At 39.1% G+C, this 27169-nt stretch overlaps 1 protein-coding gene across 10 annotated transcripts; it reads right to left on the bottom strand.

Moving 5' to 3' along the window:
• Positions 1-722: 722 nt before the first annotated feature.
• On the bottom strand, positions 723-21529 carry LOC4576599 (ras GTPase-activating protein raskol). Of its 10 annotated transcripts, none has more exons than XM_061651813.1 (6): positions 21353-21529; positions 19314-20354; positions 17706-17811; positions 14088-17637; positions 13358-13803; positions 723-1183 (listed from the first exon to the last, which is right to left on the bottom strand). In XM_061651813.1, the coding sequence occupies exons 2-6, from the start codon at positions 20311-20313 to the stop codon at positions 952-954; spliced, it is 5334 nt and encodes a 1777-aa protein (XP_061507797.1). In that variant the 5' UTR covers positions 20314-20354; positions 21353-21529; the 3' UTR covers positions 723-951. The 10 variants fall into 10 exon arrangements, with proteins under 10 accessions (XP_061507797.1, XP_061507795.1, XP_001231112.3 ...); XM_061651811.1 differs by having other exon boundaries at positions 21278-21452; XM_001231111.3 differs by having other exon boundaries at positions 19314-20535; positions 21278-21425.
• Between the last annotated feature and the right edge of the window lie 5640 nt (positions 21530-27169).

Below are 27169 nucleotides of genomic sequence, written 5' to 3'. Positions count from 1 at the left end.
TTAATATATCTCATTTTTTCGATAAAATCAATAAACACACAAAAATGCACATAATAACAAAGAAATCTGTTCTCTTTGCTAAGTTTTCTGTGCGGAAACCAATGGTTAACGGTTCTAAAATGACGTAAAGTCCCTCAACTATGGCGACCCCCCAAAGGCCCTAATCCACCACCTGATATTTTTAATCCACCTTGCTCCGGTATAAAAATCGGGGAGGGCTGGTGCGGGGTAATGAAATTTGTATGAAGAGAGTGACAGATGTCCCCCACAATGTCGCCCAGCAAAAACGATAAAAATCAACCTTCTAAATACATTATCCTTGATCTTGAGCGTATGAAATTGTTTTGCTGACATTCGATTCTGACTTGTAAAACCCTGTATTTTGTGGATGATATATACAGTAAAACAAATCCTTTAAAGTAATAGGTGGATGAAATTAAATATTATCCACAGATTATTATTCAGGTCGATCTGTCACACCGGGTGTTATAAACGCGAGACTCTTAGGCTGTCATGCAGGGACATGCAGAAATAAATTGCTCCTAGTTAATAATACATTGCTCGTAATCAAAAATAGATGATGCTAGTCAAAACCTATTGCGACGGTACAAAAAAAGTATGCCGCTAGTCTAAATTCAATTAAAAAACCAGAAAGAAAGTGAAATTATTTCTTTCCCGATGCCGGCTACTACTTCCAGACGACCAACTTTTGTACCGCGACGTATTTTTGCGAACTCTTTATTCTAAACAAACATTCTCAATTTTAGAACAAAATCAGGAGCAACTGTGTTTGTAGCGGGTTTGTGAGTTTTTCACAGACGAAACAACCCAACTTAGCCATACTTTCGTGCTAAAACATCTATCAAAGAAAGAGTCGCCAAACATTGTTACTAAAGATTTTTTGGGTCGTCTAGACATGATAATGTGGTATTACATGATAATTCTATACATCTAGCAAGAGGATGCACCCGCGTTTGGATGCGATGATGAAGTATCATCACTTTGATTTGATTGACTTTCATATCGGTTCTGCAAGGTAGATAATGCGGATAGAAGTCGATTGTTTGCCGCATCTAAAGCTGCGATTTGTTTCCCTTGAGCTTCAATTACACGTTGTTTGTGAGACAAAACTAAAGACATTTTGTATTGCTCTTGTCGCAGTTCTTCCTCCATGGTCAGCAATCTGAAATCAAAATGAAAAAAAATCGTTAGATTTTTGGCTCCTTTAACATGTTGAGTGCAGTAATGTTTAATGTTGAATGTCTTAAGTCTTTTTAGGCCATCCACAAAGACAAAGGAAGCGTGGTAGGCCCAAATTGAGATGAAAGGATGGCGTGGAAGCGTCCGCCATTACGGCCGGGATAACGGCTTGGTAGACGAAGGCGCAAGACCGTGAGCGGCTTCGGACACTCATGAGACAGACTTAGACCGGAAAGCAGTTGTAGCGCCGGATAAGTAAGTAAGTAAATAAGTATGTAGTAAGGTTTTGTTTTATGACATATTATTTTAGCGAATTTAGAAAAAGACTATTTTTTAATGAACAGTTTTGTTACCCATTTTGTAATAATAATACCTTACACTGGCATTGCCTATTGGTGCATTTTCCTTCTTCTTTTGCCCAGACTCTCCAGCTAGCGTACCAGGGCGTTTCGAGTGTACTAGTTACAGTTCGGCTCTAGAGCTCTGAGTGAACTGATGTGTTTAGAGAGAGAGAGCGATCAAAAGTGTAAGTCTAATACATCCGTCATGGCGTCAGGAGGAGCTTCGCTTAGAGTGGACTTCTCGAAGATGGCTGAGAAACCAACGTCTAAGGAAGTAATGGACTTCATCACTTCAAAACTATGCTTAGCACAAGAACATGTGAGTCATATTCACCTACGAAAAACATCCATTTGCGCCTATATCGACGTAAAAGACCATTGTCTGAACCAGAGACCAGTCTCTGAAGATTGTGGAAGAACACGATGGTAAGCATGCCCTTTTGTGTCAAGCCACACAAGTATTCATTCTCATATTTTTTATTTTTTTAGTTTCTTTTGGTTTATTTTATTTATTTTATTTTCAAACTGCACGACATCTCTCCCCGAATTGCGGTTGAAAAAATTAAATACCACTTTCAACGCTATGAGAAAGTGCTCCACATCTCTAAGGATGTTGGAAAGAAGAAAAACGGGCTTTCAGTTTGCCAAACGGACATCGCTTGGTGAGAATTGTGATAGCAAAACCTCTCCCTTCGTACATAGGACTACAAGATGAATCCACGCTGGCCACACACAGAGGTCAGAAACCCACATGTAGATGTTGTGGGCAACACGTAAACCACAGTATAACGTGTAACTTAAATCGCCGGCTAATAAGTCAAACAAACGACATTAACCATCGGCTATAGGGACTGATAGGGGACTGATAGGTCGCGGGACTACGGGGCTTTCTCAAGCTGGGAAAACATTCTCAAGCACTCATTTAAGTTTCCCAAGCACTCAAAACTTGTTCTCACACGCGAGCTCGTGGCCGTTGTCATTTTTTCTCATTCTGAGAAACTGATAAAGCCACTCAAGCTTTATTTGGAGCTTTAAATAAAAAATATGTTTTTGATCGCATTTTTTTCAGTTATAAACTTTGAATACATTTTTAAAAGTGATAACCGAAAAACAAATAGCACAATTGACTATATTTCAGTTAGCCGATCGCTGCATCGTCAACATTCTCAAAGATTCTCAAAGAATCTCAAACCGATTTTGTGCCGAATCAACAAACGTTTAGAACGTAGGTTTCTCAAAGGCACTAATGAGTGCTTGAGAAAATGAGCGTTGAGAAACCCCATGGCCCCGTGGCCATACATTTGTGACACGTTCCCTACATAGAACATCTTATTCCATTCAAAACGGGCAAAATTTAGTTCCAGTTCTGTTCCCACCTTGTGAGGCAGAACAGAAATGGAACAAGGTAACCGAGCTGAGAGTCACTAACTTTTGCTGAGTGCCCCTATCATTATCAGTGAGAACAAAGGAAATTAAGCACATTCATATCGGTGTTCTCTCCCCCTTCTGCAAATTTAGGTATAGGAAACGTTATGTGTAGGGAACGTGTTACAAATGTATCAGTCCCCATAGAACTCCCTCCCTGCGAATGAGATACCCGGCCAGAGTATAGACTCCGTTCGCCGCGACACCCAATCTGCACTCATTTGCACTCATGAGATAGTGACGGCGCTGAGACCCCAAATTTTGAGTGATTCAGGCCGAGGGGTATGAGGAAGTATGAGGAAGCAAGGAGAAACGCACTGCGATGAGAGTTCGCATTCTGTTTTACACGCGCGCTTCACTAACACCAATACAAATACCGTGCTTTGACGAGCCGTCTGTGAATGTGTGTGTGTGTCTTCTTTCAGCGAGCTCAACTTGGAGCTGCTCGTCACATCGTGTTGTCTCGCTTATACTGCAGCATCGAACCATCGCTACGTATGTCGCCCCCCCTCCTACCCAAGCGAGTCAACACGCTCGGAAGTAGCAAGGAAAGTAGAAATGAAGTAGCCTTCTACTTCCCCTTCTACTTTTGTTGCTTAAAATCAGAAGAATGTAGAAACATGTGGTTTCCAGGAAAGAGCAAAAAATGAGTTCTTGAGTGTACACACACGCACACGCGACGACTCACGCTTACACGTTCTTGTTCTACGCCCCTCCCCCTTCTCACTCGCCCCACAGATCTATTTTTAGATCATCACACTTCCATCGACGGCGGTCGATGTGACGATGTGTGTCGTCGCGTGTGTGTTGTCGATTTGGACAGAAAAACTTTTTCTTCACACCAATCTCTGACATGGAGCGTCGGCGTACCGATTGAACCATCGCGACTTTGATCAATGCGCGCGGTTAAAACGACCTTTTGTATTGTGTTGTACGTAGCGTGCGCGCCAAAATTTTAAGAGTGCGCGGAGAGTGATTGTGGTTTTTGGGGGTGGGGGAATGAGATACAGAGACAAATTTCGCTGTACATTAACACATACATTCTCACTGCATGGGTTGAACTGCGAATGCTCAGTTCTGAGAGAATATAATCGAGCGCTCGCGCATGAGTGCAAGCAAGCGCGTTATAGAGGATAGAGGGAGACAAACGATTATTTTGCTCCAAGCTTTCTACTTTTGTCCCGTTGGGTACGAGTACAAAACCACCAGTACAGCGCGACGCTTTGTCGGAGATGGTTGTGCGCGTTTTGTTCCCGCGCTCAGTGTTTGTGCGTTGGTGCGCATTTCGTCAAAGTCTCATGCGCTGGTGTGTTTTGGTGAAGTGTGAAGTAAAAAAACAGTGTGCACAGACGCACATGCAGTGCGGACATCGACAGGTAAGGATCCATTTATTCACAGATATGTGTTTGCTGGATGGAGGTCGTACTTAGCAGAACGACGACATGATGTGTGTTTTTGTCAGGTTCTAAATGTGTGACGAAAGTTTACATTAAGTTTCAATAAAGTGTTTAATGTAACCAAAAATGACCGTGTTTGTGTTTGCTTTTAGAATTAGTGCGCATTTGCGATCGTGTCTATTCATGAAAAAAACGAGAAACGAAAGAAACAACTATCTTTACATGTGTTCGTAGCATGGATCGAAAGAACACAAACACATTGAGAACTGCAGAGCGCACCGTGCGCTGCGGGTGGGGTGGGGGAGGGCTCGCGTGATTGTGTAACTCATTGGTCGAAGAGACACTGTATTTCGACAGCGTCACTCAAATCACTCAAAAAATACACTCATTTTGCCGGACGGGCATGGTCTGGCCGATCAACATCCAGCAATAATCGGCCGTATCGGGGAGCTCGTTCGTTCCCGGGAACGTTCGCCGCGACGCTCATTTTCACTCTTTTCATAGCCCTCTATTGTCAAAAATTAGAAAACCGTCTAGGTTTTGTACTGCCCAATCTGGTGTTACAACCCTGTCCACTCATGAGCGACGAACGTTCTTCGACGAACGAGTTCCCCGATACGACTGATAGAATTGTTCGGAATTATGCGTTGACATGTTCGGTTATACTGTAGAGCTGTCACTTTCGTACCCCTTGGACTGCAACATGCATCATTCTCATCAAAAGGTAAATAAACGGTTTTCAAAAAAATAGGCTTATTTCAACTAATTTATGTATTAACACCTTAAGCGCCGCGTCATATGATTTCAAATGACGGCCCCCGAAAACCCTGTATTAGAAAACGCTAGAGAGATTCATGACTACATACCAAACATTTTTTTCATACCAAACAACAGCTTTTCTCAACAGAAGAACAGATCTAAGACTCTAATTTTACATGTTCTTCTAGAATTCCAGAGAATTGTGAATTAAATCGAACTATAACAAAAGAACTAACAATGAAAAACATTTACGATACAATTCGAAATTCACCAAAAAAACCGTAGCCCAGGAAAGGATGGGCATTCAGGGAGATGGGCTTTAATTCTCTTCTATGCCCGATTCATACTTCATAAGGTCCGAATAGAAATGACAATGGCCAATTGAGGGTTTGCGTCACCCGAACAAGTATTTATGGCGACCAATAACATTTTGACGATGCCGGATGGGCTAGGTAAACCCTGTATTACTCACAACAATTTTGCAATCCTTAGTTGAAGTCATTCATTAAACGCCAATTTACGTTTCGCCCATCCATGCTAAGTTGCACCACGTTATTTAAAAGAGCTGACATTCTTTCTGTACACTATTTCAATTAGTTAAATACATCAATAGCACCAGTAAAATCCAAAAACCGCTGACCCTAGATAATGGCTTTCCTCCTGTTCGTTATTTACGTTCTAAAATCTCACACTGCAATCCATCTGTTGGCGCTGCGACACTTAATTTCATGTTTCAATGTTTCAAACCAATTGTCAAATCCAAGAGCTTTGTATTAGTGCAAAAAAGAGCTATGCATCGACCTTTATCCTATATGGACTATGATTATGAAATAGGGAAATTTTGTGCGTCCTATCTCTAGCTTGGCAGCAATTTGGCTGTCCGGAATCATTGTCTTAAACAAATTCGCATTAGCACCTGGTATTGAGGAGTAATGAACGGCCATAGTCTCCAGAGCGCAGAAAATTTCTTGCATAGCACATCAACCGTTGTCGGTCAAAGCCTGCTTGTAGCACTAGTGGGCTGGGCTTTCAGTGACTTATTGATTTACCCATAGCAGAATATAGGACTGACATATATGGGAACACGGCCCATTTGGGGCTTGAACCCATGATGGGTATGTTGTTAAGTCGAACGAGGTGACGACTGTTCCACGAGGCCGGTAAAAAAAAAACAGCTCTTGTAATTTTCTCGTTTAGCATGTAGCTGTTCAAGACGTTGGAGGCTTTGGAGCGCTTATTATCTGTGAAGGTGGAAGAAACTAAAGCTGTGATTTAGGTAGCCACTTCATTGGAAGTGGAAATAAGCGACGACAGGTGTTTATCAACGATTTTATCTGTAAAAATAATGAAGAATAAAGAAACTGTGCAAAAAATACACTATTTTTGCGTACATAGCGCTACACCCTTTTATAAAACCATATTTAAACCTAAGCTGTGGCATCTAACGATGCGTTACCGCAGGGCTTCTTGAACATATCAATAATATGCATCTTTGTAAAAATTAATTATTTTAAAAATATAGATTTGTTTGGAACGCCCTCAATTTGAACCAAAAGCTATTTCAAGGCTGTGCCATAATAAACAAGACGTGAAAAGCGTCTTGATTGCCATTTGCCTTTTTCAATTTTTCATGTAAACCATGAATTTGTTTATCACAATATTAATATGGCTGACACATATTGGACGCACAAATCAAAATCATATAAATAAAAATGGATTCCATTGTCTTAAGATCAGAAGAACTTTTTTGATCACAACTTCAGTCGATTTGTAGTGCTATATGTATGGCTAAGATAGTTTTGAACAGCACATAGCTTTAGGAAGCACTTGTGCAAACTAACAAATTTAAATATGCAAACTATGCAAACTAACAAGATATAATGGCGGAAAACCGTTTTGCGTTAATAGCATATCTCAGCTAGAGCCTGTACAATTTGTTCCAAGTTACCTTCATTCAAGACATAATATGCATTCAACAAGATCTGTTGATCTTGTTTCCTTAGTCTCAAAAAACAAGTTTTAAAACGTGCTTAAGAATACGTTTAGAGGATGTTTGTTGCAACCATCTTATAAGTTTTATAAGTCAGTGTTATATGCGTTGTCAGAACGTTTTAAAAGATTACCAACGTTAAAGATTACCAAGTATCTTCAAAAACAAAGTAATTCGCGAGCGCCACATTTGTTCTCGATGCGTATTTTGGACAGGCAGCGCGGTCGCGAGCTAACTTTGACTTTCTCACTATGCAAGTTGGTCTTGTTCTTCTACTCGCGAGCTATCTTGTTCTTCTCGCTACGTATTGGCGCACGTACGACTCCGATCCAACTCCTACTATTGTTAGTCCGATTCCGACTCCGGCGAAATGGAACCACTAGATCCGCCCGGAATCAGAGTCGCCCAGAGTCGTCCGGAGTCGTCCGGAGTCGTCCGGAGTCGTCCGGAGTCGTCCGAAGCCGTCCGGAGTCGTATGGAGTCGTTCGGAGTCGTGGAGATTATCACTGAAAAGCGTGATGGACGTTGTCTGTTTTGTTGGGCAGAACTGAAAAGCATATTGATTGTATTAGTTGGAATAGTCTGAAGCCATCCGGAGTTTTCGGGGCAGTCATGAGTATTCCCGAGTCGTCCGGGTTCGTTCGGAGTCGGCTGGTATCACAACCGGCTGGAATCTACGATCGGACTATTCGTTCTCGAGATATTACGTTCGCGATACCAGCTATCAGCCGGCATAGTGAATAAATGAACACATTTCAACAGTCGTTTAAAATTCATTTTGGTTTAACCGAGTTCATTTGTTGTTCATTCCTTTTAAAAGAAACGATCGTCAAAACAGCTAACGACTGTTCGATATCGCATATAGACAAACACAGGAGGGAATTTGGAGCAGTATAATTAAACGACTGTTAATTTGTATCGCATACGCTCTTGACAGACGTTTAACGACGGCATAGGACCAGTCGTCAAAATTAACAAATGAACTCAATACGTTCGCGATGCCAAATTCTAGCAATTTTTAACAACTCTGGTTAATTTTTAACGACTGTTAATTTATACCTTATCTTTCGCGATGCCAGCTATTGATGTTATTTTTTTAAAACGCGCACCCACTACTCTAACTTAGAATTCAAAGCAAAGTGAAATTGACAGGTTGAATTTGGCAAAGATGAATGATGAATATTTTAAGATCATTCTCATAAAATATTCATCATGTATTCTAAGATACATAATGATATAAATAATGATAATGAAATGTCGATGTAATGATATAAAAAATAATTATATAAACAACGTAGAAATATAACATAAATATAAAAAAATATATATACACCGGACATCTTTCCATTTAGTTATATATACATATAAAGGGAAGCGGCGTATATATTTATTTAAATATATATTTATGTACATGTTACTTCACTTTTAAGAATGTGAAATTTACAAGTTTATATTTAAAAAAATATCTTGAAAAATTGAAAAAGGAATAGAGCAAATTGTCTGTTTTACTTAATTACACTCATATGTGGATCACAAAAATTGAATTAATTAATAACACACGTGCATGTATATGCTTACTAGTTAGGTTATCGTTATACGCAAATTTTATAAATTACATTTTAATCATTACAGTGGAGCGCCGTTTATCCGGGTACCTATTATCCGGCTTTCCGTTTATCCGTGCTGTTGAGAAATGATAGTTCAATACAAAGATGACATTGCGTTCTGAGGAGGGTATTTGAAAAAGCGGTTATAAGAGCACATCGTCTTAACAAAAAACATTATAAGTCATGGCATATTTCAAATATTCTCAGTGGAAAAACATGAATTTAATAAAAACTGGGTTATTTTAATCAAAAAATAAGAAAATTTTCCAAAACCTAATGAGGAATTGATGATAAAATATATCATTTGACTAATTATTCGTGTTATTTGCTTATCCGGGCGATGTCAAGTCCCGAGAAGCCCGGATAAACGGCGCTCCACTGTACTTAGTTTATAATTATCTTTCTGATAATTAAAAAAAAACACTGATGTTTGTTTTGTGGGCCGGTCTGGTGGTACAGTCGTCAACTCGTACGACATAACAACACGCCCGTCATGGGTTCAAGTCCCGAATAGACAGTGCACCCATACGTAGGACTGCCTTTCCTGCAATTGTAACAATAAGTCACTGAAAGCCAAGCTCACTCCACTAAGAGGATACAGGCAGGACTTGAGCGACAGCGGTAGTTGTGCCAAAGAAGAAGATGTTTGTTTTAATTTAAACCGCTTTGAAAACTTCAAGATACAGTCACTATCCGACATACGCTATCGTACGGATCCGAGTACAATAGCGCATCTCGAGTTTTCGTGTATAGCGGATTTCTATGGAAAGAGAGTTTATACTACTGGTTTCAGGGTCGATAATTTCAAAACAAAAATGTTTTCGAAAAATACTCTGAGCTGTCAAATTTAGAGGAATCGCGTATTGCGAAATCGCGTTTATCGGGTATCGCTTACTGCGGATGATTGCTCTATCTAACTGAACGAAGGTCATTTGCATTACCTGACTCAAAAGGGAAACCGGTTTTTGTCCAACAGCTTTCCGGCAGATTAAAGCTACGGAAAGCGTTTAGTTTTACGGTTTAACTACTAAATACATATTTTTAAACCACACGAATTGCAAGTACTTATATTCTGAAAGGATGTTTTGAAACTATTTACTTTAAAAGGCCGGGAATATAAAAATGCACAGAAATTAGAGAAACATAACATAAGCGCTACTTTGCATGACATTGCCAAAAACATTTAAAGATATGCCACACGTATAAATAATTATAAATTGGTACGATACTTCTTGCGTTTCGCGTTGCACTTTGTTTTGATTTGTTTTGCAGCCATGCAGTGTGTGTGTGTGTGTGTGTGTGTGTGAGAGAGAGAGAGAGAGAGAGAGAGAGAGAGAGAGAGAGAGAGAGTGTGTGTTTTTGTGTGCGTACGTGCGTGCGTGCGTGCGTGCGTGCGTGAAATACGTTTCTTCTCCCTCGATTGGCACGGGCATCGAATGGTCTCATCAGCAGCGGCACCAAATAAAATAATCCATCAATACACTGGTAATACTTTAAATCCCAAATGAACCAGCTTCTCCGGCATCGTCTCAAGGTCACACACAAATTAATAAATGCTAACACCCACCAATTACAATGCACAACCGCAATGCACATATATGAATCAACGCATACACCACAACACCCAATGAGCTGGCGGCGAAAGGCACGGGCTGAAGCTCAACTAGCAAGGCACTAAGGAAGGAGGGTGAAGAAGTGGATGAAAAATTGGGACGAATATTTTTAAATTTTTTGACCTTATTTTTTGCTTCGCCACCTAAAATAGTTCGTCCATTTCGCCAATAGAGGGCGTCAAACCTGTGCAGGCCTGCGCAGGATTCGCTGAAGTCCTGCGCAGGAAACTGCTCGAATTTACGCAGCGGGTAGCCACAGGCTGCTAGACTTCCCCTACCTCAGTGAACATGTATGTTTGACAGATATTTTCTAGTAGAATATGCCGTGTGAGAACGCGGCTATTAAACGATTACCGTTCAAATAAACATACAGCGACAACGTGGCGCGCGACAAAAAGTAGCTCAATTTTGCAAACAGTGCTACTCGTATCGCACGACATTTTTACTTTATTCGAAATAATCAAATTATCTAGTTTGTTTACAAGTCAGATTAATACCAAACGCAAAAATAGATTTGAACACATTTTAACCTATTTTTGTGTGTTTTCAAATATAAAACAAGTTGGTTGACTGAGCCAAGTGAGCTACTTTGATCTACACGGAGTGAAATTTTGAGCTATTATTCGTCGCGCGCGACGTTGTCGTCTATGTCTATTTGAACGGTTATACTATTGGAACCCCTCATAGCGGGTATCTCGATTAACGAGTTTTCGCATAACGAGCAAATCTAAATGCTCCAGAATTACCTCTCTTAACGAGTAAAATCTCGAATAAAGAGCAATTTCATGTTTGTTCCCGATAAGAAATCGTGATCATTTCGAGAATTTCAATACTAAGAATCATTAAATATCAAGTTATTTCTAAAAAGGGCAAAATATAGGTGTAGACAAAACTAACTAAGATACCGAAAACGCCACCAATTTCCTGTTCTAAAAATCCAGTTACATGCAACAAAGCAAAAGCACTGTCAGTTTGGTGGGTTGAGCTACACGGCCACAGAAGCGCTCACTTCAATGTTGTTGAAGTAAGTTTTTATACAATCCTTAATTTTATAGTTTTTATATAATTCATTTGCTCAACATCCCATATAACCAAGATACCGAAAACGCCACCAATTTCTTGTACTAAAAATCCAGTTCCATCAAACAAAACTAAAAAACTATCAGTTTGGTGGGTTAAGCCACATGACCACAGAAGCAGCCACTTCAATGTTCTTGAAATCAGTTTTTTATGCACGGGCAATTTATTTGCTCAACATGTTTCACCTGTGTTAAAATGTGATTTAATTGTGCAAAGGAAACAATTAAACGTGTGTGTTTAAGTTGGTTTGTTGTAAAACATTCATGTTTAATATGTGTATATGTGTGTTTGTTTACTTGCGAATGATATCTTCCATTTCGCTGGTCAGTGCATAGTTTATAGACTAATAATATTGCTGAAGTTGAAGTGCAGTGATGTAAGTGAATGAATTTTATCAATTGAGGAGTTAAAATATTGACCTTAGCCAACCCTTGACCAAACTTTTCCTCAAAGCATTTTTGGAAAAGGTGGGTTAAGTGTGGGCAGGATAAATACATCGGATCGGAACTGGCAGCTCCGATTGTTCTAAAATTTGGTGGGTTAACGACTGAATCGACCACCACAAACCCACGTGGGTTTGAAGTGGTTTTACAGTGGGTTAAGGACGATTTGGTTATTTGGGCATGTTTCACCCCAAAATGTGTTTCATTATGCAAAGGAAGCGATTAAACCTGTGGGTTTCAATTGATTTGTTGTAAAACATCCCAAATAACCAAGATACTGAAAACGCCATCAGTTTCCTGTACTAAAAATCCAGTTGCAGTTACAAAGCCAAAAAACTGTCAGTTTGGTGGGTTAAACCACACATCTGCAGAAGCGGCCACTTCAATGTTTGTTTAAGTCACTTTTTTTAAGGTCAGAGCACAGTTTATAGATTTATAATATTGCCGAAGTTATGCTGTGATGTAAATGAATGAGTTAAAGTAATCGATGTGTTAAAATCCTGTCCAGCATATTGACCCTAGCCTGCCCTTGATCCATCTTTTCCTCGTCAACATTTTTGGAAAAGGTGGGCCAAGCGCGGGCAAAGTCAATACATATGATCGGAACTGACAGCTCCGATTGTTCTAAAATTTGGTGGATTAACGACTGAATCGACCACCAGTAATCCACGTGGGTTTCAAGTAGCTTTACAGTGGGTTAAAGCCGATTTGGTTATTTGGGGAGGAAAAGTGTAAGTGACACATTACACTGTTTTCCGAGTCATTTTCTAATGTGAACGGCATTATGCAACAATCGCGAGAGGTTTTTTTAACAGCACAGCACTCACAAGTAATGACAGCTGTTGAAATACATATTGTAAGTTTTGAATAATGCTGTTCACACCGTACTGGGCAACAGTGTAATGCCCACTACCAAACCAAAACTCACAAAGTCATACAAAAATCTAAAAAATCGGAGTGGGCCGTCAGCGCCTTGACTCCACGTCCAGATAGCTCTTTTCAGATCAGATAGCGGAGCTAATAACTTTGCTGTGCTTATCGACAGGTGGAGTAAGCGAGATGGAGTATCAGTTTAATCACTCCATTTCCTTGCTTCTTATTTCACAATATTGGAGGCGCTTTTCGGCTACGGCCGTGGAAGTGTGCAGAACGTGTATTTTAGCGTTTAGTGTACCTTACTAAGAACCGTGTGTTTCACAAGTCTGAGGTGTATTGATGAGTGTGTTCTTGTATGCATTCTTGATCTACTTGCTCGTGAAGGCGAGAATTTCGATATTTAGAATTGTTCAATGCATTACTGTTGCCACTTGGAGGTTGTGATGCATATAATCCCTATATATCTGCACTTTTCTTAACCTGGAATCAGTTATTTCTTTTTTCATAAACATGTATTGAAAATAACCTCCCGCATAACGAGTGAGTCATTGGAACGGATTACTCTCGTTATGAGGGGTTCGACTGAATTTGATTGAAAAGTTAATCATACTTAAACTGATACGTACCTTCCTATTATGCTTCGAATTTTACTGTCGCTTTGCTGTGTAATTGCTGCCAGTTTATTTGCATTTCCTTCTGCTGGCTCAGACATTTCTAGTTTTTTCCGCATGGAGTCTAATGATGCCTGTAGTCTCTGAATTTCTCTCTCACACTGCTCAACTGATTTGTTTGCATTCCGTCGCCTTCTGGTGTCATTTTCGTGGAAAATATTTGTATGGGTTGTAGTACAAATGCTAAGATTATGATGCTGCGCTGTGTGCTGGTTCGAGTTGAAAGTTTTCGTTTTTTCACTTTCGGTTTCGTCGGTAGAGCTATCTGACAGTGCTCGTGCACACTCTATCGATAGACGTCGATGAAAGCGGCTTTGAAAACTTTGATTTCTTTGATGGTTTGTCAAAGCAGTGTCGACACCGCTATTTCCAATGCTATCCGATACATCATCCTTATCATACTGAAACGAAAATGTAATATTATTATTTGTTTATCTGTTTAAACATTATAGTTGTTATTCCGCATAATACAAGAGTCACATTCGAAACAACCCTAAATGGCTGAATACATTGGATGGATTGGTAATTGTTAGATATCATAGTATACAACGTTGTGTTGTTGCATCTACAGAACAATTTAAGTTGTTTCAACCATTTATTTAAAATCACAACAATAATATCATAATATCTCAACGAAAAAAATGCAAAAAATAACAATAAACGGTCAATACAAAATTGAACTTACCTGCATCAATGGATTAGTTCGCGGCATACGCCTGCATCCTAATCGACATCCAAATAAACCGGAAGAAGCTTGATCATAATCGTTACCATTGCTTATCAAAATATGATTTCGTTCTAAAGCTGATACGTTTCCCGTGGTTAACGAATCAATATCATTAAAGTTTTCTGATGTGGTATTGCTGACTCGTTCATCGTCGCTCGACTCACTTTGTATGCTACTACCACTTCTGCGGATACCATGTATAACTTTTCTTTTATGTCGTGAATGATGATTAGTTCGATTTATTCCAAAATACTCTACAGGATGTGCTAAATCGTTGTGTTCATCAATTCCAAGGCTGGTGCATTCAGTTTTTTTGCTTGCAATCGGACTTTTACACGGTGACAAGACATCGTACGAGATATCAACGTAATTGTTGTTTAAAATTCTGTTCACATTGCTTTGTTCATTTGGCGTTTTACGATCGTAATAGTGATGAATGGTTCCGTGTGATGTGACGAGCGGGTCGCTTTTATTGGATAGCTGCATGTTAATACTGGATACTGGTAAATCTGCTTTGGCGATTGCTTGATCATTCATGCATAATTTTTGACTTGTTCCTATATTGTAACCAATAAGGGTAGTTGTTAATTTACGTGATGGTGGTGCTCTATTAGTAACTAGACTATGTTGCTCGCCTGTTGATTCTACCGGGCTTGAGCTCGTCGATTGCGTAGGGATACTTTGATAGCCGGAACTACATATGTTCGAGATTTGACTAATAGACGCATTGCTACCGTTGGAAGCTATATTTGCTTTGGTATTTGTACCACATGGATCGCATCCACCACGGTTGGAAACACTTTCGCTAAACGAAGTTTGATTTTGTTCATCAGCATAATTTAACAAATCTTCCAAATCTTCTAGACTCATTGGCATTTTGGATGGGTTGAATGTTGTTGTCGACTGACGCGGTACAAACGAAGATATTGTTGTGATATTCGAAGCTTTCAGCGCAGGTGCTGGGTAGATATGTTGAGAATATTGCTGTTCTCGATTTGTATCATTGTGCGGAATACCCAAATTAAATGCATTCTTATCCAAGTCGCTAAGATTAGAGCCTGGACTTGTAAGACGTTGATGAGACCCTTCTTGAATTCGATTGTTAGCGATGTAATGACAACACGATATGTTTTTTATTAATGGCGTGGGACTTTTCCTGTTTATAGGATTTGTGGGATCGATGTCAATTTGGATAAGATTCTTATTGATTCCATTTAACCTTGAATTTCCGTTGACTTCGTGATCGTACCCTACCGAGTTACTGCTCTCTGGATAAGTATTTTCGCGAATGGAAACGCTTGTCGTATAATTGTTATAACGTGGTAACGTATTGGCTCTAATATCACCTTGTAAATTATTCGATTTTTCTTTTTCGTTTCGCAAACTGTTCGTCATCAGGCTGTTCACGGCACCGAAAGATGTAGCTCCTGTAGATGAATAAGTCCGTAAACTACCACTACAGATGATGTTCGAGCCATATTGGCTATTGAAATTAAGCTTGCCCATTGCACATATGTCGTCATTTTTATCTGTGGCATCTTTGTCCAACTGTTTTGTGTTATTGACTAATGAGTTAGTAGAAGTACTCGTAGAATAATGCAGAGAAAAACTAGATGAATGTGTCGACGGTTGAAGAGTATTTGACGATTGTACGGTACATTCGTTTTTGAGTATTTTTGGGTTTCTCTTCGTGGAATATTCTTTGGATGACATGTTGGCGGAACCAGCACTTTGAAGAATGTCTTCTTTTTTTGATAGTAAGTTTTCTTTGACCTGAACAATGTGCGGTTTTCCAATACAATATTGATCTGCATTTAATGTTGTGCAATTTACTTGCTTGCAATGCGTAATCGTCGCAAGAATCGCTGGTAGTGGCTGAATTTCATGTTGTTTATCAGCTGGTAGTTTTAGCACTATTTCGTACAGTAAGCTATGCAAAATGGACAACTGTTTACCCTGATCGATACATCCAGACCAATCCATAAAATTGTCTGGATTACTAAAATTGGAGCACGATATGTCGTAAAGAAACTGCTTCATACGTGGTGCTTCTTGTTCCAGAAAATCGTTTAAAAATTCCATAAAATTTTCTTTTCCTTGAAAGCGTGTGAAATTTGCCAACGTTTGGAGTGTCTTGGCAACAAGGGTCAAATTTCGTGTTGCACGCGCTGATGGAAGCTCATTAGTGATGTTAAACAAGCTAGGTGACATAATGGCTGGACATAAGAAACGTAGAAATATAGAAGCGCTTATTAAATTGTCTGCCATGTCTTCGCGATCCAAATCATGTAATCGTTCACGAAATGTTGCAAAACAATCTCGTAGCTGCTTGGGAAAATTCTTACTACTCTCAGCAATTGCTATCCACACGGATTTAACAGTTCTTCGAAGGGCCTGCTGTTGACGCGATAACGATCCATTCACTTTTGTTGGATCTACTTCGCAATCTCGATCGGACGCAATTATTTCCGCTATTGGAATAGACAACGTGTCCTGTAAATATTGCTCTCCGATGAGCTTAAGAAACGCTTCCATACTTTTTGTGGCTAAAGAATTGCCGCGAAACGTTAGTCTTTGATCATCCACTCGCAATAAATCTAATGCAACCACATCAGACAAAAATATGGCAGCCATTCCTTGAGAATGCATTTGAAGTACCAATGCTTGTCCAATATCTTCTTTTGCTTTAACTCCGATGATTGGTTCAATAACTTCGCAAATTTTTTTGTAATTTTTTTTCAAAAATTCGTGAAATTCTCCGTAGACATCCAATGGCATAATATCAATCGATTGGTATCGACATTTGATTCTAAGTGTTGGTGCTGGTTCTTTGGATGGGCTTTTTATTACGTTGTCCTGTTTCTCCATCAAAATTTGATACCAATCTTCGGAAAAAGTTCTCGCTGCAACTTTTTCAATGGGAATGACTACCGATCCAACAAGCACATGTTTATCTTTTTTTTTCTTCTTTTCTGCTTCTCGATACACATTTACGGTGATAATGCTTGCTTCTGGAATATCTGGGAAATCGAAGTATTCACCCCAAAAAAGGAGATCTGCTCGCAATTTGACGGATGTTCGACCGTACAACGTTTTATCGATATATATCTCACAAAAGTAACGCTTTTTTGGTGGCAATGATTTTGCTTCATAAACCCACATTTTCAATGAATTATCTAGTCGTCGCCGATTGTCTTTGTTTGGAGAGATAGATTTACGCAAGCTATGTATCCATATATCACGTTCTTGGCGTGTCCCACAGCTGTAATATCGCTCTTCATGCGAAATACCTCGCACTTGAAAACAATGGCGCCTGCCAAGGACAGATGAATGCACAGGAACCACTTCGATAGTTCCGATACAAGCTAAATCAATGTTAGACATTACTACGTGAGTGGATAGCAGACTTTCGTGTGACCTAGAACCTCTGATACCTCCTTGTCCACGTTTAGAACGTTCTAATTTAATTACAGATTTAGTCCGTTTTAAAGGAATAGATCGAAAGGATCTGAAAAAAATATATATTAAGAAATAAGAATTATTGTTCAACAACAATATTTGTACTACGTGAATAACCTTTTAGAGAAGAAATTTGTAAATCTTGATGTTGACTCTCCCTTTTGACCCATAACAGGTGTGCTAGGTGCTGATCCTCGACGACACGCCTTTTCATACGATGTGTCTGAAACACAAAGAAACAACATAAAAAAAATCATGTTTTTTAACGTATTAAATTATAAGGTAAGATAAAATAACAGCTGAATAATAAACAATACAGGGTTTCGAATTATATAAGGCAGTAATTAAAACACTTAGGGGAATGTTACAAGCATGCAGAGGAAGTTTCCAATCATCTAGGGGAGTGTTGCAATCGACTAGGGGAATTTAGCAAGCGTACTGTGGAGCTGTCGCCAGACTGTAGGTGCCGCCGTAAATCCCTTAAAATATTTTCGTTAATTTTACTAATTTTTGATGTTACATTATGGCTCAGCAGCTGGATTTATTTAGTTTTGTCATGTGTACAGCTGAATGCTACACGAAAAAAACTTTTAATGATGTTTTTGAGAAAACATCGTCTGTATCTATTCGATGCTTTTTACTCCGGCACCCACAGTCTGATGACAGCTCCACAGTATGCTTGCAAAATTGCCCCAGTCGATTGTAACGCTCCCCTATATGATTGCAACCGATTTGCCGATTGTCCCTACTGATTTGCACATTACCCCAAGTTATTGAACTATTCCCTTATATGATTCGAAACCCTGTAATTGTAGAATACATTGCTTTTGTAAATCGAATTGTTTAAAACAAAAAAAGTGCAGTAATCGCAACACTATTTATAATTTGCTTAAACTTTCTGCCGCTGTTTCTTTTTCTATGTAAAAGGCACGCGATTACGCGACAGTGATTATGCATCAGGGTCCAGTTTCTTGGTCCTCTGTAATTATGAGAAACAATTACTGAACCTTTATATCAAAATCGTAAAATCAAGCCATCTTCCCTGTTTCTATGTGATGATTTACTAGCCAAGCGCAAAATTGAAAAATTCCCAACAGAAAAGAAAAAAGAAGGAATATAAACAATAAATTTGATAGTAATAATTGCAATACTAATAATAATAGTAATAAGAATAATAATAATAATAATAATAATAATAATAATAATAAAATAATAATAATGATAATTACAATAATATTAATAAATTAGAAAAAAACCATCTTCCCTATAGACAGTAAATAGCTGTTTGCGACTCGCGAGCCATGCTTTGTCGAGATCAAAGGAAATATTATAATTAATTTTCATTTAGCATAAGGAATTTGAATTCATGTTGAAGTGTCCAGGCATACATCATTGAACACAGATGGTGAAACCTCTATACTTAGGGCTTACTATCCTGCTATGGATAAATCACTGAAAGCCAAACTCACTAATAGTTAAGGCAGGCCTTGGCCGACAATGGTTGTTGTGCCAAAGAAAAAAGAAAGAAAAAATATAAAGAAAAAGTAAAATATACCTCAATAGATCCAGGTAGACAACGGTTGTTGTGTCAAAAAAGAAATAGAACACGTCATTATACACACGTCGTTCTCATCAATCAATTCTAGATATGAACTCATGTTTGCGTTTAGATCACGAGGATTGACTCAAATTTCTTTAAAATATAAGAACAAGTTTCATGTTTACCTGAATGTACAGCGTTTTCTTCCACTTTCTCGTCTTTACATAAAATAAAGATATCTCTTATCATATGATCTAATTGTGCAGGTTTTTCCAATATACGGCATAGTCGATCGTATTCTAATTCTTTGACTGGTATTCGAAGCAGACTTGTGTTACAACCGCTTTGATCAACACATTTAGAAGTAAGGCTTTTCAGCAATGAATTGCTTCTCGAAAGTTTGGTGGAATGGGTTCGGCGTATGAAACTGATAGATTTTGTAGGACTAATCATATAATCCATGGCAGGTGCGGGTAGTTTAGAAGATAGTCCTGCAATGCTACTCGATTTTTTACTATCGAAAGTGCTGTTGTTCCCAATGCGTGATGAGGAATGGTGTAAGAAAGAACTCTTTGGTGGCATTGAATTCACAAGAAATAAATTCTGTGGCAACGTCTTAGATTTGTCTTTTGCCGTTAGTATTGAATTGTCTGACATTGTATTGGACTGTTCTCTTCTAATCAAATCACATACGATTCCACTGCGGCTTGCGAGGTTTTCTACCGCGATACCATGATCCTTTGATAGATTGGATAAGATGTTGCTTCGGCTTCGAGATTTTCTCAACCGAATCGGTGTTGACGTATTCGATTGAAGGCGACAAGAAGTTTGTTCCTCATGGCACTTTGTTTCGTCATCGTCTATGTTTACACTAGCGTTCAAAACCACACCATAGCGTTTTATTTTGTTTTCTTGTTCACTTTTACATGCCGCATGGTCCAAATTGTCATTAAATGAATCATTCAAACTCCAAGCAAAGCTACATGCACTCAGGTCCGGTTGATAGGTGCTCTCTATAGAAAAGTGCTGGATATTCTGCGTGCACTCTTTTTCAACAGAAACTGTGGTTTCTGCGATCTCATGTATACTTTCAATTTCCTCAGATGTTTGGGTCAATGGTACATAGAATGTTGATCTTCGGCGAGAAGATTCCGCGGTGGACGGGAATAATGCGTCGGAAGCCATACGTAAAATTCCAAAACTGAATTAACTTCAATCTTTTCGTTCTGTCAATAATTATGATAATGTATTTCGATTTTATTCAACTAACATTTGTTCGTTTTGTAAAACAAAGGATTCCTGTTGATTCAAACGATTCTTATAAATTGAATCCAACATTTATGTTCGACGATAATACAATTTATTTTTCGTTTTAAATCATGTATACTCTGTTCGCGGTTGCATATGCTTAAAAATAAAACAATTTTTTTTAAATCGATTGAAATGATCGACACCCAAAGTCACCTAACATGATGAGTGCTATGTATTCAACTTGAATTGGTTTAGCTGAAACTGGAACACCCACACACATACAAACACACCCGCACACGCAAATACACACAACCACACACACATACACACACACACACATATATATATATATATATATATATATATATATATATATATATATATATATATATATATATATATATATATATATATATATATATATATATATATATATATATATATATATATATATATATATATATATATATATATATATATATATATATATATATATATATATATATATATATATATATATATATATATATATATATATATATATATATATATATATATATATATATACACACACATATATATATATATATATATATATATATATATATATATATATATATATATATATATATATATATATATATATATATATATATATATATATATATATATATATATATATATATATATATATATATATATATATATATATATATATATATATATATAGTGTATAGCCTACATCATCAGCAGACTTGAGTCATGGATAATGCGTAGTTGGTCAATGAAGCTCCACACAAAACAAGGAATGCAATGCACAACACGTAGTATGTATAAGCAGTCTCTATCACGGCATATCTTTAAATATTGATAATTGGTTGCTTGATAAAACATTTACTTGTATTCACTGTTCTAACAACGCATTACGCACAACAATAGTCATATATTGTATTATTTGTAATACATTACGCACAACAACTGACTCGCGCACCAAGTATGAAGTTTCTCTTTCTCTAAGCTAACTGTGAGCATTAAGAAAGCAATCCCAACCAACAAAAGTGACATGCTATCTTGCTTTAAATCGTATAACTGTGCGTTAAGTAGAGCAAGACAAAATAGTTCGTTTGCTGAATGGGATATGCTTTCGTTAGCTATGCTGACATATTTCTATCGTTCTCTCCGTTTCTCATTTCAATTACAGGCGACCCTCGAGATACGACCACTTGACTTACCATGATTGCACGATTTTGATTTTGACATTTAAAAGTAGTCATTTAAGCGGTTATCACACACAGCTAAAACCCAAATAGCCAGTTCGAACTCTATAGCTGATTTGGGGCTGTTTAGCGAAAAATCGTTCCAATGTTGAGCTTTGCGGGTGATTAAGAGATGAAACGGTACTTGATGGAACCATAAAGCTTTTTAACAAGTACACGGTACTCTTTGAAACTTTGCGGCTGATTCCCAAGCGCAACAGCTTAAGCTTAACCGTAGAGTTGGCAACCAGATTTACACACGTAAAAGCGAAAGGCCACGGGAGTGACAAAATGCTGACAAATTTTTCAAAATGTGAGCTTTTGTCACTTTTTTGAGCTTTTGTCAAAATTTTATGACCTGGAGCAATCAGGAAAAAAAGTTGACAAAAGTTGACAAAATTTGACGTTTGTGAAAAAGCGTAAACAAACAGCTATTAGGCGCAGTTGTGACCCATTGTTATGATAATAATGCTAAAATGCATGATTCTAATTGATTTATGTACCTAGTTAGTGTTTCTTAAACAAAATTTCGATGATATTCAGATGTTGGAGCTTTTTGTCGCTCTTGTGTATGTTTTTAGTGCGGCCACGAGAAAAGCTCTTTTTTGCAGTTGACAAGCAATTTTGACAAAGTTGAAAAATTTTTCAACATTTTTTCAGCTCCGTGGCCACGCGCTATAAGGCCGAAAATACACGTAGCGGAACATGGGGCAAGTGTGCCACCTTAAGCATTTCAAGTTATAACTCACTAAAACGTGTTTTTCAAAAGCCGATTTAAATCTCATAACCATTTTACATCTATTTCCTCACTTATAAATGAGTTTCGCTTGAAAAACGTGCAAACAAAATTGTTTTTGAAGCGTTTTATAAAGGGTCCAAAAAGACGTTGTTTTTTGGGCTATGGGGCAAGAGTGCCACTCGTATGGGGCAAGACGGCCACCTGGTTAAAATAACCGTATTTCTTAGATAATTGGAAATTATTACGTTTGTACCACTAATGTATGTATTCCTACATGTCTTAAGTCACCAATGAACCCCTTTTCATCACAAACTGTATCGCAATATGGGTTGTTGCTGGTCTGTTTTTCCGGAGTAGAATCCGCTCGTAAAAGCGCACCATACCGCAGCACGCTACAACAATGTTTACATTTTTGACAGCTCGCGCCTATGAAAGATGGTGGCACACTTGCCCCAAACAGAGATGGTACACTTGCCCCAAAAGTTGTAACTTTTTTGAAATTGAATTTTTCAGTGACAAAAAGAAAGTTTTTTTCAACTAACCCCACAAAAAATTTCACGTTTTCTCAGCTATACGGTGGTGTAAATATTTTCTCGGTTGATTGTTCGCATGATTTTTGAGAGCTTATTTGGTTGAATTAAAAAATTATAATATTCTGCTCAATTTTGAAACTCAATATAAATCAGTTCAAAACAATGGGGAATATCGATTGGTCTATATGAAATTCGGCTCAGTATACCTAGTCATTGGAAAGGAACCAACTGTATACACAATTGATCATTAAACTAGAGTTTTTAAGGAAAAATGCTAGGTGGCACTCTTGCCCCGTATGGCACACTTGCCCCAAATTCCGCTACCGGAATTTTGTGGCCGCGGAATTCCGCTTGCTGAAAAATGTATGGATATGACAGTTCGGGAAAGTTGCCGTTGACACTTTGTATATGGGTTTGACAGCAGGCGGAATTCCGCGGCTGCGAAATTCCGGTCCGTGTATTTTCGGCCTAAGTTGGCAACCAGCATACCCGGGTATTCCACACGTTTTGATGCAAAAAATTAACGATTTTCATAGGTAAACAATGCTTTCTATATTTTAATGCTGTAAGCAAGTAATGCCGACCATATATTCTCTTCTATTTCATTTATTCATAAAGTTTTTTTTTCATTTTGTTATAAAAATGACGGTCAAAATGAAATTTGGAATCGCTTGAATTTGACTCGAAAATAAGCACAATACGAAAAGAGGAAGAAGAGAAACGTCATTCTCCATACAAAATGTATGGAATACCCGGGTATGCTGGTTGCCAACATACGTGGTAAAGTTAAAAAAATCAAAATAAAATACTTACAGACTGTTTAAAATTACAACTTATGCACCAAAAAATCAGAAATTAAAAGTTGGGAGGCTACGGAAAATTTCAGGTCAATAAAAGCAATGAATCAAAAGTTATTTCACTTTAAAGTTAAAAAAAATACCCGGGTATCCGGTTATCAACTTAAAGGTTCATCAATATTTTGTTTAAGAAGCACGAAATAGGTACATAAATCAATTAGAATCATGCATTTTAGCATTATTATCATAGCAATGGGTCACAACTGCGCCAAATAGCTGTTTGTTTACGCTTTTTCCCGAACGTCAAATTTTGTCACTTTTGTCAACTTTTGTCAACTTTATTTCCTGGCTTTTGACAAAATTTTGACAAAAGCTCAAAAAAGTGACAAAAGCTCACGTTTTGAAAAATTTGTCTGCATTTTGTCACTCTCATGGCCTTTCGCCTATTGGTTTGCTCAATGGATGGCGTATTACAACTTATCCCAAATAACCAAATCGTCCTTAACCCACTGTAAAACCACTTCAAACCCACGTGGGTTTGTGGTGGTCGATTCAGTCGTTAACCCACCAAATTTTAGAACAATCGGAGCTGCCAGTTCCGATCCGATGTATTTATCTTGCCCACCCTTAACCCACCTTTTCCAAAAATGCTTTGAGGAAAAGTTTGGTCAAGGGTTGGCTAAGGTCAATATGCTGAACAGGATTTTATCTTCTCGATTGATTAAATTCATTCACCCCGCTGCGCAAATTCGAGCAGTTTCCAGCGCAGAAAATGCACCAAAATCTGCGCTGGCCAGCGCAGATTTTGGCCCGTTCCCCGCGCTGGACTTCAGCGATTCCTGCGCTGGGTCGAGCAAGTTTAGCGCCATCTGCTGGCGAAATGGACGAACTATTTATGGCGGCGGAGCAAAAAAAACGGTCAAAAAATTTAAAAATATTGGCGCCCATTTTTTCGTCCGCTTCTTCTCCCTCCCTCACCCTGCCTTGCCTTACTTGCGCTTCTGCCCGTGCCTTCCGCCGCCAGCTGATTGGCTGTTGCGGTGTATGCGTTGATACTCATATGTATATGTGCTATTGCGGTTGTGTATTGTTATTGGTGGGTGTTAGCATTTATTAATTTGTGTGTGACCTTGAGACGCTGTGGTAGAAGCTGTTATCGGTGTATTGATGGTTTATTTTATTGCGTGCCGCTGCTGATGAGACCATTCGATGCCCCTGCCAATTGAGGGTGAAGAAGCCTATTTAAAACAAGCGTACGAGAACGTCTAACACTAATCTAATATTTTTTAATTTGAACATGTTTGATGCTTCAGCGACCGTCTAAGCATCATGTAGCACAGTGTATAGTGGCAATAAAATATTTTTTTTAATGTGCCGAAATCTGTCTCGCGTTTTCGGGTCTCGTCACACACACGCACACACACAGCGCGGGGAAAGTGACCGTTCACTCTATCATGTCGCGATTCCCCACCCCGCCCGGCGCTAGGGATGAGGATGCGCTACATGATAGCTGAACCAGCCTTTCTTCCGATAAGGTAGCCTGAATCGAGGTAGCAGCTACAAAGTCCATGCATTTTCGATCTCGCTACCTGAGAGACAACACAACCATTGGCATTGACATCTTTGCGATCGGCTCTGCTGTTGGGGGTATTAAAAAGACACACGATCTAACCAAACGTGCGTGTGATATATTGCACATTTATTTCGAATTCAGCTAGCGGACGCAAGTTGAAACAACATTTTGAATTGAATTCATACAAAAGAGGATTCTGGATTTGTTTATTACGGTGCGCGTATGGTGCTGCACCTGTCCGTCCAGAATCTGGTGGCTTGTTGGTTAGGAGTAGTTATCATGACGCCGATTGACCGGCACCCAACGGGACAAAAGTAGAAAGCTTGGAGTAAAATAATCGTTTGTCTCCCTCTATCCTCTATACCGCGCTTGCTTGCACTCATGCGCGAGCGCTCGAGTATATTCTCTCAGAACTGAGCATTCGCAGTTCAACCTGTGCAGTGAGAATGTATGTGTTAATGTGCAGCGAAATTTGTCTCTGTATCTCATTCCCCCACCCCCAAAAAACCACATTCACTCTCCGCGCACTCTTACAATTTTGGCGCGCACGCTACGTACAACACAATACAAAAGGTCGTTTTAACCACGCGCACTGATCAAAGTCGCGATGGTTCAATCGGTACGCCGACGCTCCATGTCAGAGATTTGGTGTGTGAAGAAAAAGTTTTTCTGACCAAATCGACAACACACACGCGACGACACACATCGTCACATCGACCGCCGTCGATGGAAGTGTTGATGATCTAAAAATAGATCTGTGGGGCGAGTGAGAAGGGGGAGGGGCGTAGAACAAGAACGTAAGCGTGAGTCGTCGCGTGTGCGTGTGTGTACACTCAAGAACTCATTTTTTGCTCTTTCCTGGAAACCACATGTTTCTACATTCTTCTGATTTTAAGCAACAAAAGTAGAAGGGAAGTAGAAGGCTACTTCATTTCTACTTTCCTTGCTACTTTCGAGCGTGTTGACTCGCTTGGGCAATGCCTTGGAATGGGTTCGGATCGGTAGGTTCATGTTTTGGTCGATTGCATTCCGTGCATTTGTCGCGCCACAGCAGTAGACCCGGCAGCACCAAAGTCAAAACAAAAACCTTCCCCGAGTGTGGACTGCTATGCTAAGTTCTTCTTATTATTATAATTATTATTATTGGCGTAATGGCCTACGCGATCATGCCGGCCTTTTCAGGACTTGAGTACCACGTAGCCGGATAGTCACCTCTTGCTACGGCGGACGGTTCATACGCGGTTAGAACCCACGACGGGCATGCAGATGTGCTGAATGATAGCGGTGCCGCGGGACCGCTCCTATCCAGCGGGCAACTTGCATACTGCCACACTGTCTCTTGCCCGATGCATACGCTGCAGGTAGGGGGAAGGATGGACCTTCACGATAAAAAAAATCGTCATGAACCAGCGGCGGACCTAACGGTAGGCGGACTAGGCGGTCGCCGATGATCTCTACAAGTGTACAGAGTATTAACGACAAGGGCCCCCGGAAAGATGGTCGTTGGGGCTCCGTGGCTGGAGAACCATTTGATCTCCCCTTCCCCCATTGCTACTACAATTTTAGGGCCTGTGACCGATGATCGTAGGGGTCCCATGGCCACCCTCCCTCCCCCCCATCCGCCGGCAATTTAAGTATACCGTTCAATCTTCCAACAGCTGTGTGCCAGTACCCCCTGCTCCCGGTCATCAGTTACCATTGACAGGGGCCTCAATTCGTCTTTCCGCCTTTCATGAACACCTTCCTTTCTTTGACCGATGGATCATAACATTCCGGAAGAAAACACATTTGGAGAAAGTGTTGCACACACACGCACGCTCACACCCACGCGCGGATAGCTCAGGATATCTATGTAATCTACAGCATACGAAAGCAAAAGCTTAGGGTAACAA

Source organism: Anopheles gambiae, chromosome 2 (genome assembly GCF_943734735.2).
Source record: "Anopheles gambiae chromosome 2, idAnoGambNW_F1_1, whole genome shotgun sequence".
Classification (NCBI taxonomy): Eukaryota; Metazoa; Arthropoda; class Insecta; order Diptera; family Culicidae; genus Anopheles; species Anopheles gambiae.
The sequence above is the reverse complement of the archived record's forward strand: the minus strand, read 5'-3'. Positions and strand labels throughout refer to the sequence as shown.